The 16,448-nt window shown below is 44.5% G+C and overlaps 1 protein-coding gene across 1 annotated transcript; it reads right to left on the minus strand.

The window, feature by feature from the left end:
• Positions 1-1,418: 1,418 nt before the first annotated feature.
• Positions 1,419-2,363, minus strand: LOC113260278 (olfactory receptor 13J1). Its single transcript, XM_026505986.2, has one exon. The coding sequence runs from the start codon at positions 2,355-2,357 to the stop codon at positions 1,419-1,421; it is 939 nt and encodes a 312-aa protein (XP_026361771.1). The 5' UTR covers positions 2,358-2,363.
• Positions 2,364-16,448: the final 14,085 nt, after the last annotated feature.

The following is a 16,448-nucleotide window of genomic DNA, read 5'->3' on the forward strand; positions in this document are numbered from 1 at the left end:
CTCAATGCTGGACATCTTGGCGGGCAACCTTCACTCTGCGTTGGTGAGAGAGCGTTGAGCTTCAGGGAACAGGCAGGGCTTCTCTCCTATGTGCCTCTGTTCTGACCAACACGGGAAGCAGAAAGAGGGACTGGAGGAGAACCGAAGGCTCTAGCAAGGACTGTGCTTCTCTGTGGCAGGGGGCAGGAGAGCTGGACTGCTTCTTGGAGGCCAAGGCCAGCTCCCCAACATATAGATGGTGCCACTGAGGCTGGGGGTGGGGGCAGGCAGGGAATGGAGATCTCTGTGAATCTGCATCCGTTTCTACTCTGTGCTCATTGAGTTGTCAGAAAGGGAAGCTGGCAAGAGGCTGAGCACCAGGAAGGGGCAGCTCTGGCAGGATCCCTGTGATCAGGTGAGGAAGGGTAGAGCCAGTCTCCGCGAAGCCAGGTGAGGCCTGGATGCTGGGCTGGGAGGCATGGCAACGGCTGCTGTTGCTGCTCAGGTGTTGCAACTCAGATGTTGGGAACACAGGCCCTGGGCTGCTCAGGGTGATCAGTACCCTGGTGGCTGGACTGCGCTGGAGATCATGGACTCTGGGCCTCATCACTGCCTCTACTGTCACCTCCCAGGGCACTAGGTTCATCTTTGAACTTTGTCTCCGCTCTGCTTAGGTTCAGGAAGGACCCCAGGCTCTGCCACTATCACCCCTACACTGTTGTGTTCACGTATTTATTTACAAAACCTATGGGCGGCTTAGGGTTGGGCAGTGCTGGACCTTGGGACAGAGTAGATTCTGACTGTCCCTGCTCTTACAGTAACACTGAAAATAAAGCAGGAGGAGCTCAGTGAGGAGGTTTCTTGGGGGAGGTGGCATTCGAGCTGGGCCTTGAGGGTCTGGCCATCCTGGAGTTGATGCTGGGTATGGCTGCCTTGTGGGAAGAATCAAGAAGAGCACAGAGCCAGGCAGGGCTGGGCAACATTGGGGCTCACACCTGGCTGGTATGTGTGGCTGTCAGGAGGGAGAATGTGGGGCAGAAGGCTAGGAGTTAGTCAGGACCAGCAGGGCCAGCTTACACTTTGTCCTGAGAGGGGGAGCCATTTGGGGGTTTCAGTCAAGAGAGGATGTGATCACATTTGCTTTTCACAGAGGTCCCTCTGGAGGCCCCAGGGAGGATAGAGTGGAAGGACCACTGGAGCGCAGTCTTGAGGTCAACCAGGAGCTGGTGTAAAGGTGCAGGAAGCGATGCAGAGAGCTGGCCAGGGCGATGCCAGGGAAGGGGCTGAGGGGTGCTTTGTGAGCAATTCTGTGGTGGCATCAGTGGGACTTGGTGCTGCCTTTCTGGGATGAATATTCCAGACTCAGCCCTGTGCCCCACCTGTCCGCACTGTAGGCCTACGAAGGCCTCACCTACTAACCTGAAGATCCCAGGCCTCCCTCACCTGGACGTGCAACTCCTACCCCACACTTTCCTGGCAGCCTCCTTCACCTCCTTGTTCCTCAGGCTGTAGATGACAGGGTTCAGCATGGGCGTGACCACGGCATAGAGGACTGTGAAGGCCTCATCAGAGATGCGGGTCTCTTTGCTCTTGGGTTTCATGTACATGAATATGATGGTGCCATAGAAAAGCATCACCACAGCCAGGTGTGCCGAGCAGGTGGAGAAGGCTTTGCGGCGCCCAGCAGCTGAGGGCACTCTCAGGATGGTGGCCAGGATAAGTGTGTAGGACAGGCAGATGAATGCCAGGGGTATAGGCAGCAGCAGGATGGCCCCCACCAGCAGGAAGCCTTCACTGACTGACGTGTCACTGCATGCCAGCTTCAGCACGGCCAGGATCTCACAGGTGAAGTGACTGACCACATGGTGACCGCAGAAGGGCAGCCTCATGGCAATGACTGTCTCTGTCACTGACTTGACGAGACAGAGGACCCAGGCAGTTGACGCCAGCAACAAGCAGAGCCGGGAGCTCATGAGCACGGGGTACCTGAGTGGCTGGCAAATGGCCAGGTAGCGATCATAGGCCATGATGGCAAGAAGTAGACACTCCGTGGAGCCTGTGGCTAGGCTCAGACACATCTGGATTGCGCAGCCAATAAAGGAGATGGTCTTCTGGGCTGACAGGAGGTGGACCAGCATCAGAGGCACAAAGGTAGACGTATAGCAGATGTCCAGGATGGAGAGATTTCCCAGGAAGAAGTACATGGGCGTGTGCAGGCGGACGTCCAGGATGCTCACTGCCATGATGGCTGTGTTCCCCAGCAGGGTCACCAAGTACATGGTTGAGCACAGGGGGAGGAGCAGGTGTTCCAGGGCTGGGTAGCCAGAAAATCCTTTCAGAAAGAACTCTGAGATCTCTGTCCTATTGACCAGCTCCATATTGCTGTGCTCAAGGGGGCATGAGGGTGCAGGGTGCTGGAGAGCCCACAGAGCCTCTTTTGGGTGGGAGTATGTTGCTAGGGCCTTTTCCAGTTCTTACACACAGTCTGTCCTTGAGTTTGGGCAATCTGTGCACCTCTAGGCTGCGGTTCATCCATGTGAAAAGTGAGCAATGATTGTCTCAGTCACTGACTTGACGAGACAGAGGACCCAGGCAGTTGCCGCCAGCAACAAGCAGAGCTGGGGGCTCATGAGCACGGGTACCTGAGTGGCCGGCAAATGGCCAGGTAGCGATCTGAACCAGCATTTCCCTGAGAGAGTGTTAATGGAAATGTTAGTAGGCAGTCTGAAAAATTAATTTGAGACAACACTAAATTAATTGAAAGTAAATAAAGCCCTTTACTGCAGGACTTTTTATATGCCAATGTGATTTGTGACCTTCCAAAAGTAGTATAGGGCATGTAATTCCCAAACTTACTTGACCGTGGGTCCTCTTTTTACATTAATCCCCAGAAGATAAGTATTCTTTCTTTTTTTTTTTTAGATTTATTTATTTATTTGACAGAGAGAGTATGTGCACAAGCAGGGGAGGGGTAAAGGGAGAGGGGGAGAGAGAATCTCCAGCAGACTCCCTGCTGAGCACAGCCAGACACAGGGCTCAGCTCAGCACGGGGCTTGAGATCATGACCCTGAGATCATGACCTGAGCTGAAACCAAGAGTCACCCAGGCTCCCTTATAGCAGATAAGTGTTTTACAAACATAGTTTGGGGAAAATCAGAGGTCCTCAAATCTTAATGTGTAGGAGAATCACCTGAAAAGTTTGTTAAAATACAGATTGCTGGGCCCCATCCCCAGAGCTTCTGACTCAGTTTGTCTGGGTGATGCTGCTTCTACTGGCCATGGTACCACCTTTGAGGATCCCTGGACTAGATGGTTCCTGAGGGTCCTCCCGGCTTTCAGGAAGCCTTTGAGCTGCTTTACACTCTTCCCACTGTTGGGAATGCCCTTCTCCTCTATTTCTCAGCCTGCAGACCTCTGGTTGTGTCTTCAGCTTAGCTCTGGTCCCCATGCATGAGGCATACATTGTGCCTCTCATCGGAGGGGCTGCTGAACCCTGAGCCTGTCAGTGGGCTTATCTACCTGTCCCTCCACAGGGCCTGTTCATCAGCTACTGTGTGTGCGCTGACCTTCAGAATCTGCCTTCATCGTGGGCTATCGAGCTGAATTTGAAGGATTGGCTGGCCTGGCCCCCAAACTCCTATTTCCTCTGGGCCTGAGCCAGAGCTGCTTTGACCCCATGAACTTGTAGGGCATCAGCATGGGAAACTCCCTGAGAGGTGAACCTGTTGGATCTCACTGTTCAGGTAGGAAACTGAGATCACATCGTGGGTCTATGGCAAAGTGAGTCTAGAATCCAGTCCTCCCAACTGTGTGACACTTACATCATGCTCATGGCAGGGTTTGCCTCTGTCAAGGACCAGATGTTGGTGGTCCTTTTATCACACTAGGTGAACATCTTTCTCCTACATTCTCCCCTCAATCTTCCCACCAGGTAATGAGCGTAAGTCAACTTTTCCTTAGTGTTTCGGGCACTTGGCATTGATGTCAGTAAACCCGTGGGACGTGCTGCTCACACGTGGGGCTGGAGGGAGCTCTGATTCCTGTGAGTGTCTCACTTGCACAAGACAGTTCATTTTACTTGTCCCGTGTTTATCCGTTCCAGAATGAAGATGAGATAGAGTTCCTACCATGCACCCGGCACCATGCTAAGCATTAGGGGAATGAATGAGGACATATGTGTTCCCAGGTCACTAAATTCAGACCATTCCTAGGCAGAAATCCTCTCCAATTTCCATGCCCAGCCTCATCCTGCTTCTGTCTGCAGGCCTTCAGTGATAAGAAGCCTGTTTCTCCCATGGACATACTTTTCTTCTTGTTCTTTTTTTTTCCCCTTCTCTTTCTGTCAAGCCATGCTAAGGGTCACAGAAATCCTTCCTGATATGGAGTCTCTGGGTGTTATGGGGCCTACACCATCCAGCAAGGTGCAGGCTGAGTGGCCCCTGTGGACACTTCCCTCCCACACAGAACAAACACAGTGTCCAGGGTGCTGTGCCCACTGCAGGGATGAAGGGCCCCTTTCTGCAGCAGGGAGAGCTCTGCCCTAGCCTTGGGACCTCAGGTAGAAGGTCTTGCCTCTGCTTGACTGTGTCTAGGACATTGTGGGGTTAGGGGAGCGTGATCTGCAAGCTCCCTCCAAGATGCAGCTGGGAAACCCAAGCCTGGGCTCCTGGAGGGGCATCTCTATTTAACTGAGTGTCAGTAGCAGCAGACATTTCACCAGGGCTGTGGGTGGCAGAGAGGTGGCGTTGTGTGCAGCCCCAGTAGTCGGGTCATGCCATAGCTTGCTCTACATGGTTCCGCATACTAGAATCTATTGCCTAAAGTCACTAGCAAACATGGGCAGCCATTGGCTCTCTATTGCAATATACACACACCCACAGCATGTCCCCACATATGGCCCCCAACTACATGCGTATGCACAAACAACTGTTTGACCCCCACGTACACACGTATGTGCCTGTGTGAATATATGCCACACATAGGCTCATGTGTGTCCCTGTACCGTCGTTCACGTGAAGGTGTGCACATGTGTAGCAGGTGCTCTCACTTTCTTATGTGCTAGCTCGCTCTCACTCTCTCTCTCTCTCTCTCACACACACACACACACACACCCCGGTAGTGCAGACAGTCGGACTTGTGGCCAGGGCTTCAGAGGACCAAGCGGGACTACTAGGATGAGTGGAGACCACGCAGGGGCCCTGGAGGTGTCAGTAGAGAAGGAGCAGCCCTTGGGGTGGGGAGCAAACTTTGTCTGGGCTGAACCAGGAGGAGAAAGAAACATCGGAGCAGGGACATGGTCACGGAACCAGCTCCATGTCTCATCTGCTTTCTAGCCTGAGTGCTGAGTTGCTGGGTCTCCCTGCTCTGCTGTCTCTCCTTCAGCTGGGGGATGGGGGCCTGTAGGAAGAGAGCTCAAGAAGGGTTGTGGCTGGATGCTTAGAACTCTGGTTCCCAAAGCAGGGCTAGGAAGCTTTGTCTGCAGAGCCCACAGTGTCCTTTCTGCCTTCGCCTCACTCCTGGACATAGGCTACCTAAAAACCAGTTCGGATGCCATTTCTCCCAGGGAGCCTTCTTTTATTTCTCCCAGGCCAGCTTGAACCTCTCTCCTTTGTGCGCCATGGCCCTGTGTTGGCATTTCCAAGGTGGTGCTCACCTCTTTCACTCACTCCTTGCCTGTTGCCTACCCTGCCAGCCCGTAGGGGTGCCACTTCCTTCCCCTCCTCCCCCAGGCTCTGAAGGCCAAGTTGAAGCCCCCAGTCTGGTCACAGCCAACTTCTTCCTGTCTTGCTGCGACTTCATGGGGCTGAGACAGATTGGGAGTGAGCAGCTGGGTGACAATCATGAGCTGTCCCTAATCTGGAAGACATCCCGGCAGAGCTGGGAGGGTCTTGCAGCTCAGGGAGAACACCCCCTTTTTACATACGGAAACTGAGACCCAGAGAGAAGAGGCTTGCCCAGCATCATCACACACTGAGTTGGAGGGGGAAGCCAAGGCTCCAGTAATTCCTGGGGCTCCTGACTCCCAGCCAAGTCTCCTTCTGCTCTCCCCACAACTCTGCTTTTTTACGTACCTTGAGGCTCTTTCAGACCCATGTCCTCTGTTTCCCGGAACATAATTCAGAGACGAGGTGCCTTTTGGCTGCAGCTTGGAGAACAGAGTTCAAAGAAGTGGGCCCACAGGGAACCCTGGTAGGCAGGACATGAGGTTTCACACTGACCCAGCTTCCCAAACTAAGAACACATGCCTAGATTTGTGGAGAATTCAGGGAAGTGTTTGCAACTTGATAGAATTAAGTGGAGCTTTTAGAATTGGTGGAATTAGACCACGTACTCAGAATTCAGTGGAGGTTCTCTAAAGGACGTCAGGTTTGGTGGAATTAGGAAATGCTGATGTGCTCAATGCTGCACAGGGTCCTCAGTAGCTTACTGTGGGTGGCCAGGGTCTCCCTGACCTGGGCAGCTCCCACCTCCATCGTGACCGACAGCCTCCCAGGGAGCAGGCAGGCCAAATGGAGTAGGCACCTTTCAAAGCTCCCTATGTGCCAAGGGACTGTGCAATCCCCAAGGCAATTTAGAGGGAAAAGGGGAAATGCGCCCAGCTTAGAAACTTTGGGTCCCAAAGATGATGTCCCAAAGACCCAATTATGACAGTCTATTTGGAAATCTTAATTGGTGTGAAAAAGTTGGAGAAAGTGACTCGGGGTCAGGATGCATACTCATAGGTCAGTCCCCAGCCAGTGTGGCTTGTGCATGTGTACAGAATGAGTGAATGAGTGGATGGATGAAAATTAAATGCATAAACACTTCTCGGTGAATAAATTTAAAAATTAACGAATGGGTGAATGCACAAATGGTAGGCAGAGTTGCTTTCCAGGAGTTAGAGGTCCTGCCAACTTTCATAGGGATCTCAAGAAAATGCAAAATTTGAAAAGAGTGCAACAGGGAGGGAACTGGGGGAAGAGAGACAAACAGAATTGCAGAATATCTGAGCAAGGGAGGCCGTATCTCCCATCCTGGCCCACTCTCATTGTACGGACAGGAAAACTGCTCTCAGGAGCGGAAGCGGCTGGCTCAGAGCCCAGGGTTTGCTTTGTGAGGCTAATGTGTCTGCTCTTAAATGCATCGCCCGGAGGTCAATGCAAAGCAGGTCTGCGGGTCAGCACAGGCGTCCTGACCGTGGCTCCTTGAGGCTCCTTCCAGTTCTCAGAATCCATGCCTCTGGGGGCTTGAGGGGCTTGTTATCAAATACGGTCATTTTATTTTGGAACTGGGTATTGTTGTTGTTGGATTTTTATTTAACTATTTTAAAATACAAGTGACTTTAGTAGCTTTTTACATATTTATACAAGTTACACATACAGAACATTTTTTAAAAAAAGCATGAAGAATATAGAAGTATATGGTGTAAAAGTCACATCCCCTTTTCATGCTGCCTCTCCCGGACTCCCCGAAGGTAACCAGTGTCCTAGTTTTATGTATGTCTATCTAGATAGGTTTCTGGTCGTTTCCATATGCATATCTACACAGAAAGATTGATTTTGTAATCATATGTAAATATGGCTTTTAAGCATGCTTTCTTGTTGCAGTCTTATTGACGATAAGTGATGTACAATTGCATATATTTAAATCATATAATTTGATGAATTTTAACATAAGTATACAGTCATGAAACCATCAACACAATCAGGACTGCGAATTTATCTGTCATCCCCAAAGTTTCCTCATGCCCCTGGGTAATCCAGTCCTCCCTCCCCCAGCCAGGCCACCTCCGATGTGTTTTCTGTGACTAGATTACTTACATTTTCTAGCATTACATTTGTTGCAACACTGTTTATAAAACTCATTTTTCATATATTCATGAATCTCTTTCTAGACACAATGTTAGGTTTTATTTTTTTAATTTTAAAAAAAATTTTTCATTATGTTATGTTAGTCACCATGCAGTACATCCTTAGTTTTTGATGTAGCATCCATGATTCATTGTTTGCGTATAACACCCAGTGCTCCATGCAATACGTGCCCTCCTTAATACTCATCGCCCACCTAGCCCAATCCCCCACCGCCCTCCCCTCTGAAGCCCTCAGTTTACAATGTTAGGTTTTAAATAAATCTTATTGTCTCTTACGGTCCTCATACCACACTATTTTAATTACTGTAGATTACTAGTGTATATTGATACCTGCTAGGTCAGATTCGCTCTTACTAGCCTTCTTCAATAGTGTCTTCGTTATTCCAGCACATTTCCTTTCCCAGAAAAATTTTGCAGTCAGCTTGTCAAATTTCATGAAATCGCTTCTGGGATTTTCCCTTTAATTCATTGACGAATTTGAAGGACAGAATTGACATCATTATAAAATCAAGTTTTCTCATCCAGGAACATTGTCTCCCCATCGATCCAGGTCTTTTACAGTGTCCTGGTCATATAGCTCTTCTTCTAATATGTTCATGAAGTGATTTCCATCAATATATATTTTTCCCCGATGTCAAATTCTTGTATTTCTGGGATAAACCCTTCTTCCTCTTAGTGTTTTATTCTTGTCGTAAGTGCAAGATTTGATTTGGGGGGGTGAGCTGATGGGCTCTAGCTCCTGGGCTCCACCTGGTGGACATCAGGACATTTTTGATGACCTTTGGGGAGGTGGGAGGAGGTGGTTGGAACAGCTATGAGGCCGTGAATTCCAGGGCTCAGGCCTGGGGAGATCACTATGGCAGCAGGATGACAGTAAGGAATCTGGTGGACATGAGGTCTGTGTGCCCCAGTTATGTGGCTGTGTATCCTCTACTAGCTTCTAATTGCTCGGAGACCCTGAGGGAAGAGACCAAATCTGTAATGAAAGAATCTATTGTCTCAGAACCCAGCAGTCGATTCACTAATACATCCTTTCTCTAAGCTTTATAATTATCTTTATGTCATTTCCAATGAGGCCAAAACCTCAACTATACTTTCACTTTTATGAATCTGGGTGACCTTTTGTATCAATAAATTTACAAATCAGAAAACTGTATTTCATCTTTGGTGCAGAAGGTAAGATCTTGAGCCCTTGGCACCAGCCAAGTTTGGAGACTCAATATGTGTATGGACGTCTTACCAAAAAATTGTAGAAGATAGAATTTGTACATGTTTAAATAAAAATAAATTCTTAACAGCACTGAAAAATCAGAGTGCTCACAGCAGACCAGACATGAGGAATTGCTGAAAAATGGTAAGCAAAAGAGATTGGATTGTTAGAGAAAACCACAGCCAAACATAGTAAGGACGGGATTACTGCAATAAGGACAGTGGTTTTGGGGGTTCTCAGCTCATAGGCAACAGTTATAAGGAGCAGGAGGAAGGGCCTGAGGGAACTGTCAGGATGACTGGTAAGGGACAGTAACAGCAAGCAGGCAGGTCCAGGTAGTGGGCATGGGAGATACTTGCCCTCAAACGGAGTCAGTAATCGTCAATGCTTGAACCAGAGACACACAGAGAAGTCCCAGGAGGAATGCGGAGCCTCCAGGCCCAGCTGACATCCTCTCAGTAACTCCTTCAGTACCTCTATCATCATTCCTGGAGGTAGTAAATGGAAACTGAATTCATAGACAAGGCAATAGGGAACTGTAAATAAGAAGACGAGCCTACCATGTGGCATGATATAGTATTTGTATTTTTTGTGACTCGCTTATTTCAATTAGCATAATGCCTTCAAGGTTCATCCATGTTGTCCCCATTGCGGGAAGCCTTCCTTTTTTAAGACTGACTAATATTCCATTGTATGGACATACTACTTTTTGCTTATACATTCACCAGCTGATGGAAACTTGGGTTGTTCCCATGTTTTAGCTGCTGTGAACAATGCTGTTATGTTAAGGTTAACCCTGCTTTCAATTTTTGGGGGTGTATACCCAAAGTGGAGTTGCTGGCTAGTATGGCATTTCTTTTTTAAATTTTTTTGAGGAAACTCCAAAATTTTGAGGACCCTCCACTATTTTCTATAGTGGCACTACTATTGTTTTACACTCCCATCAACAGTATGCAAGGGTTCCAATTTCTCCACATGCTTGCCAACACTTGTTAATTTCTATTTTTTTCCTTAATAGTAGCCATCATGATGGGCGTGAGATGGTATCTCATTGTAATTTTGGTTTACATTTCCCTAATGATTCGTGATATTGAGCATATTTTCATGTGCTTATTGGCCATTCATATATCATCTTGGAGAAATGTCATCTTAGAGAAAAGTCCTATGCCCATTTTAAATTAATTAATTAATTAATTTTTGAGGAATAACTTTTCTAATTATGTTCAGTTAGCCAACATATAGTACATCATTAGTTTTTGATGTAGTGTTCAACAATTCATTAGTTGTGTATAACACCCAGTGCTCATCACAACATGTGCCCTCCTTGATACCCATCACCCGGCTACCCCATCCTCCCACCCACCTCTCTGTAACCCTCAGTTTGTTTCCCAGAGTCCAGAGTCTCTCATGGTTTGTCTCCCTCTCTGATTTCTTCCCCTTCAGTTTTCCCTTCCTTCCCCTGTGGTCCTCTGTGCTATTCCTTATGTTCCACATATAAGTGAAACCATATGATAATTGTCTTCCTCTACTTGACTTATTTCACATAGTATAATCCCCTCCAGTTCCATCCATGTCGATGCAAATGGTAGGTATTCATCCTTTCTGATGCCTATGCCCATTTTTAAGTTAAATTGTTTGGTTTTTTGTTTTAGAGTTTTAGAAGGTCTCTAGAGAGTCTGGATATTAATCCCTTATCAGATATATGATTTGCAAGTGCAAGTATTTCCTCTCATTTTGTAGACTGCCTTTATACTCAGTAGATAGTGTTTTTTCGATACACAAAGTTTTAAAATTCTCATGGGTCCAGTTTGTCTAATGTTGTTTTTGTTTGTTTGTTTGTTTTTGTTACCTATGTGCTTGGTGTCCTATTTAAGAAATAATAATGAAACTTTTGTCCTATGATTTCTTCTAAGAGTTTTTATTGTTTCAGGTCTTACATTTAGGTCTTTGATCCATTTTGAGTTAATTTTTATATATGGTTTTAGGTAAGGGTTAAACTTCATTCTTTTCATGTAGATACCCAGTTTTTCCAGTGCCATTTGTTGAAAAGACTGTCCTTTCCCCATTGAGTGGTCTTGGCACGCTTATCAGTAGTCATTTGATCATATGTGTGGGGGTTTATTTCTGGGCTCTATATTTTATTCTACTCGTCTACAGATCTCTTTTTTTGACAGTGCCACACTGTTTTGATTGTTGTAACTTTGTAATGAGTTTTGGAATCAGGAAGTATGAGTCTTACAGTTTTGTTCTTTTATTCTTTTTCCAGATTGTTTTGGCTACTTGCCATTCCTTGAGATTCCATTGAATTTTAGGATGAGTTTTTCTATTTCTGTGAAACCTTTCATTGGGATTTTCTTAGGGATTGCATTGAATCTGTGGGGCACCTTGGGCAATTTTGATATTTAGAGTATGTTGTCTTCCAATCCAGAAACATGGGAAGTGTTTCTATTTATTTATGTCTGTTTGAGTTTCTTTCAGCAATTTTTGTAGTTTTTATTGTACAAGTCTTCATTTCCTTGGTTAAGTTAATTCCTGAGTGTTTTATTCTTTATGATGCTATTGAAGATGAACTTGTTTTTGTGATTTCCTTTCAGATTGTTCATTGTTCATGTATAGAAATGCAACTGATTTTTGTGTGTTGACTTTTGTGTGTGGTATCCTGCTATATTGCTGTGTTCATTTATAGTGCTAACAGCTTTTTTTGTGGAGTCTTTAGGGTTTTCTTAATATGAGATTATATCTGCCAATAGAGATAATTTTACTTCTTTCTTTCCAATTAAGATGCCTTCATTTCTTTTTCTTTCCTAATTGCTCTGGCTAGAACTTCCAGTACTGTGCTGAAAGGAGGGCATCCTTGCCTTGTTTCTGATCTTAGAGGAAAAGCTTTCAGTCTTTCACAACTGAGTATGATGTTTGCTGTGGGTTTTTCATATATGAGTTTTATTATGTTGAAGTAGTTTCCTTCTGTTTTTACTTTGCTGAGAGTTTTTTTTTTTTTTTACAATGAGATGGTGTTGAATTTTGTCAAATGCTTCTCTGCATCAGTTGAGGTGGTCATGTGTTTTTGTCCTTCATTTTGTTGATGCGTGTATTATATCAATCAGTTTTTGTATGTTGAACCATCCTTGCATTCCAGGAATAAATCTGCCTTGTCACAGTATATAATCCTTTTAATGTGATGTTGAAATCAGTTGTTTATAATTTTTATTGAGGATTTTTGCATCTATGTTCATCAGGGATATTGGCTTGCAGTTTTTTTTATTTTTTATTTTTCTCATGGCGGCTTTATTTGGATTTGTTATCAGGGTGATGCTAGCCTCATAAAATGAGTTTGCAAGTATTCCCTCTTGTTCTGTTTTTTTGGGAGAGTTTAAAAAGGTTTGGTTTTAATTCTTCTTTGGGTGTTTGGTAGAATTCACCCGTGAATCCATCTGGTCCTAGTCTGTCTTTCATGGGAGGCTTTTGGTTATTGATTCAATCTTTCTATTTGTTATTAGTCTGTTCAGGCTCTTTATTTCTTCTTGATTCAGTTTTGGTAGGTTGTAGGTTTCTAAGAATTTATCCATTTCTTCTAGATTATGTAATTTGTTGGTATGTAATTGTTTATAGTAATTCTTATGTTCTTTTTAATTTGTTGTAGTGTCTCCTCTTTCATTTCTAATTCTATTTATTTGAGTCTCTTCTTTTTTCTATCAGTCTAGCTCAGGATTTGCCAATTGTATTTTTTTTAAACTACTCTTGATTTTGTTGATTTTTTTCTATTGTTTCTCTATTCCTTATTTGATTTATATCTGGTCTAATCTTTATTATTTTCTTTTTTCTGCTATCCTTGGCTTTCTTTTTCTCAATTTTTAAGCTCATTAAATTTCAGACTTTATTTTTTCTTTTCTTTCTTTTTTTTTTTTTGTTAAAGATTTTATTTATTTATGTGACAGAGAGATAGCCAGCGAGAGAGGGAACACAGCAGGGGAGTGGGAGAGGAAGAAGCAGGCTCCCAGTGGAGGAGCCCGATGTGGGACTCGATCCCAGAACTCCGGGATCATGCCCTGAGCCGAAGGCAGACACTTAAGGACTGCACTATCCAGGTGCCCCATAGACTTTATTTTTTCTAATATAAATGCTTTTTAAATTTCACTCCACATATCTTGATATGTACTATTTCTATTTCTATCTTGTTCTAAATAATTTGTAATTTCTACTATTATTTCTTTTAGTTATTATAGAAGTATATTTCTTTTTTTTTTTTTTTTAAGATTTTTATTTATTTATTTGACAGAGAGAGACAGCCAGTGAGAGAGGGAACACAAGCAGGGGGAGAGGGAGAGGAAGAAGCAGGCTCCTAGTGGAGGAGCCTGATGTGGGGCTCGATCCCAGAATGGCGGGATCACACCCTGGGCCGAAGGCAGATGCTTAACGACTGTGCCACCCAGGCACCCCTAGAAATATATTTCTTAATTCCCAAACAAATGGAGATTGTTGGATAAACCTTTAAATTTTTAAAATATATCTCAGCTTGATTTCTAATTTAACTTCATTGTAGTCAGAGAATGTGGTCTGTATGATACCCATCCTTTAAATTTGTTGAGACTTGCTTTGTGACCTATTTTCTGGCAATTTTTCATCAATAGTCTCTGTGTGCTTGAAAAGAATGTGTCTTCTGTGCTGAGGGCAGGGATTCTATGTATGTCCATTTTATCAGGATTTTCACAGTTAACTTTGTTCAAATCTAAATTCTTACTGATTGTTTTGTCTGCTTGACCTCTCAATAATGTAAAGATATGTGTTAGAATCCTTTTCTTTATTGTGAATTTGTCAGTTTCCCCTTATAGTTCTAGAAGTTTGCTTTATATACTTTCATACTATGTTATTAGGAGCATACAACACTATAATTGGTATATCCTGCTGGTGAAAATGATCTTTTATGTTTACATATGGATCCTTTTTATCTCTAGAAAAATGTTTTTGCCCTTAAATTTACTTTGTCTGTTATTATACCAGCTTTCTTTTGCTTAGTATTTGCTTGACATATCTTTTCTGTCTTTCTGCTTTCAATTTTTCTATCACCTTTTTAAAAACTTTTGTAGTAAATAGCATATAGCTTAATTTTTTAAAAAACTGTAAGCAGGAAGGAAAAGGAATGAGGCCCAAGAAGGGTCACTTCAAGTATCTAGTTGGCTGGAGGCTCATGATACCAGGCACTGAGACAGGGAGTCAATCTCAAAATATCCCACTCCACCCCTATTCCTGACCCTACTCCCTCTGTCCTTAATAGGAATGTCATTCCATGAGTCACTCCCCTTCCTTGGGGATTCCCATGGAGTATAGGACTCCATCTTCTTGCATCTTTAAATTAAAACCTTCTTTGACATAATTTCCTCTTGCAGCTGCTGCCTACTCTCTCTTCTCCCCTTCACTGACAAGTTTCTCAAGAAGTTATTCCTGCCTATTCTACCATTCTACCATTCAGCTGTTCATTCCAGATCCCTAGGTTTGTACTTGGCTTCTACTTCTTGTATCAAATGTGTCAGAAAGTTCTCTTCGTTCCATCTCAACAATAATTTTAAGTCTGTTCCACCTGCTTTTCTCCCAGGTACTGTTGTTCTGCAGGCACTAGCATCTCTTGCCTGCACCACTGCACCTTGTTCTAGGAAGGGATTTCTGATCCTTTCACGAGCTAGCAGTGAGACTCATCTATCTCAGAGTCCTTACACCTTTACCTAGCGCTCAACTAAGGCCACAGATCTGGGGCTCTGTGGAGGTTGAGGACTTGTCCTTTAGGTGAAGTTATATAGGACACCCGTCGACACTCCCCATCTCCCATCGGCCCCTGAAGTCAGACAGAAGTAACTCATTTTCACTGGGCACCACCTCCAGAAGTGGGCTGTTCCTGTGGCATTTTACAGCCTGATACTGGAGAGCGGTGCCCTGAGCTCTGGGTACAGGCTCCCAGATGGTTAATTAGGCTGGGCTAATTGAATGCCGCCTTTGGCAGTCTTCATAATCAGACAGGTTTCCTGCTGGGATCCAAACCCTTGGGTGTCCTTAACTCTCCCAGGGTAGATTTCCTACCTTTAAGGAGATATGGAATTAGGTTATGTGATTCAGTACCCCAGGAAGTTCCTTGTTCTTGCCTGCATAGAAATATTGGTGCTACCTCTGTGGGTTGATGAACAGGCCTCAGAGTCCTTATCCAGCGGGTAGAAAGAGGTGTGTCATTCTTCCTCTACTGGGTTTCTCAACAGGTACACTACTGCTGTTTTGGACAAGATAATTCTTCCTCACGTGGGACTGTCTTCAATGTGGGATGCTTACCTTCCCTGGCTCTTGCATGTGAAATGCTGATCCCAAATTCTGACCTCTTCAAACACCCCCACATATTTCTAAATGTGTTCTAGAAAGGCTCTGCCCTTTCAAGAAAGGCACCACATGGACACTTACAAGCAAGGAAGTCACTGAGATTTACCTAGATACTGAAATCCTATGGTGTTTTCAGGTCTATCTTGCCTTATCTCCCAGACCCAGACTTCAGCTGTCTGAGGCTGTGACTGTGTTTGATTCATCCCTGCCTACCCTGGCACAGAATTGGTCCAGAGCAGGTGTGAGTGAGCAAAGGAATAGGATCTGTGGTGACTGGATACTGTAGGTGACACTGTTCAGTAGAAATGCTATACAGGATGTACATGTAAGTTACACGTGTGGCCACTTTAGAAAAGTAAAAAGATGCAGGTGAAATTAATTTAAATAATATATTTTATTTGATCCAACATACAGAAAGTTATTTCAACCTATGAATAGGATAAAAATGATTAATGAGGTATTTTCCGTTCTTTTGTGTACAAGGTTTTGAAATCTAGAGTCTCTATTACATATACAGAACCCCTCAACTCAGATTAGCCACATTTCATGTTCTCAGTCGCCATGTGGCTGACGCTACCATATGGGACAGCACTAGAAAACTCTATTCTCCTACTTCCCTGTCCAACTATTGCTTACTTCCCCCTGCCTACAACATTGTGTGTGGGGGTGGTGGTGGTGGTGGTGGGTGTGCATGTGAAAATTTTCAAACATATAGAAAGGCTGGAAAAATTGTAGTGTGAATAGCCATATACTTAAAATCTAATTTTGACAATTGTTAACCATTTGCTATTTGCATTATCACATATGAATTCATCTATTCAGCCATCTTGTTTTTTGATTATTGTCTACTTTAAGAAGACTTCTTTTTGGTGGAGGAGAGGTTGGAAAGCCACTCAGGAAACTATTATCTCTTTGAACATTGTTCTACACAGGTCTAATCAGAGTTTTTCAAATTTTCAGGGCAGAAGTCTTGAAAGACTCTTCCCTTTTACTCTCCATTATCCTCTCATAGTTTCTTTTTCCTCTCTGGTGGATTCTCAGAGACATGGCTTC

This window comes from Ursus arctos, unplaced genomic scaffold (genome assembly GCF_023065955.2).
Source record: "Ursus arctos isolate Adak ecotype North America unplaced genomic scaffold, UrsArc2.0 scaffold_18, whole genome shotgun sequence".
Lineage (NCBI taxonomy): Eukaryota > Metazoa > Chordata > Mammalia > Carnivora > Ursidae > Ursus > Ursus arctos.

Excerpts from the sequence above, each read along its gene's own strand:
- LOC113260278 (XM_026505986.2), bottom strand. The coding sequence starts at position 2,357 with ATGGAGCTGGTCAATAGGACAGAGATCTCAGAGTTCTTTCTGAAAGGA.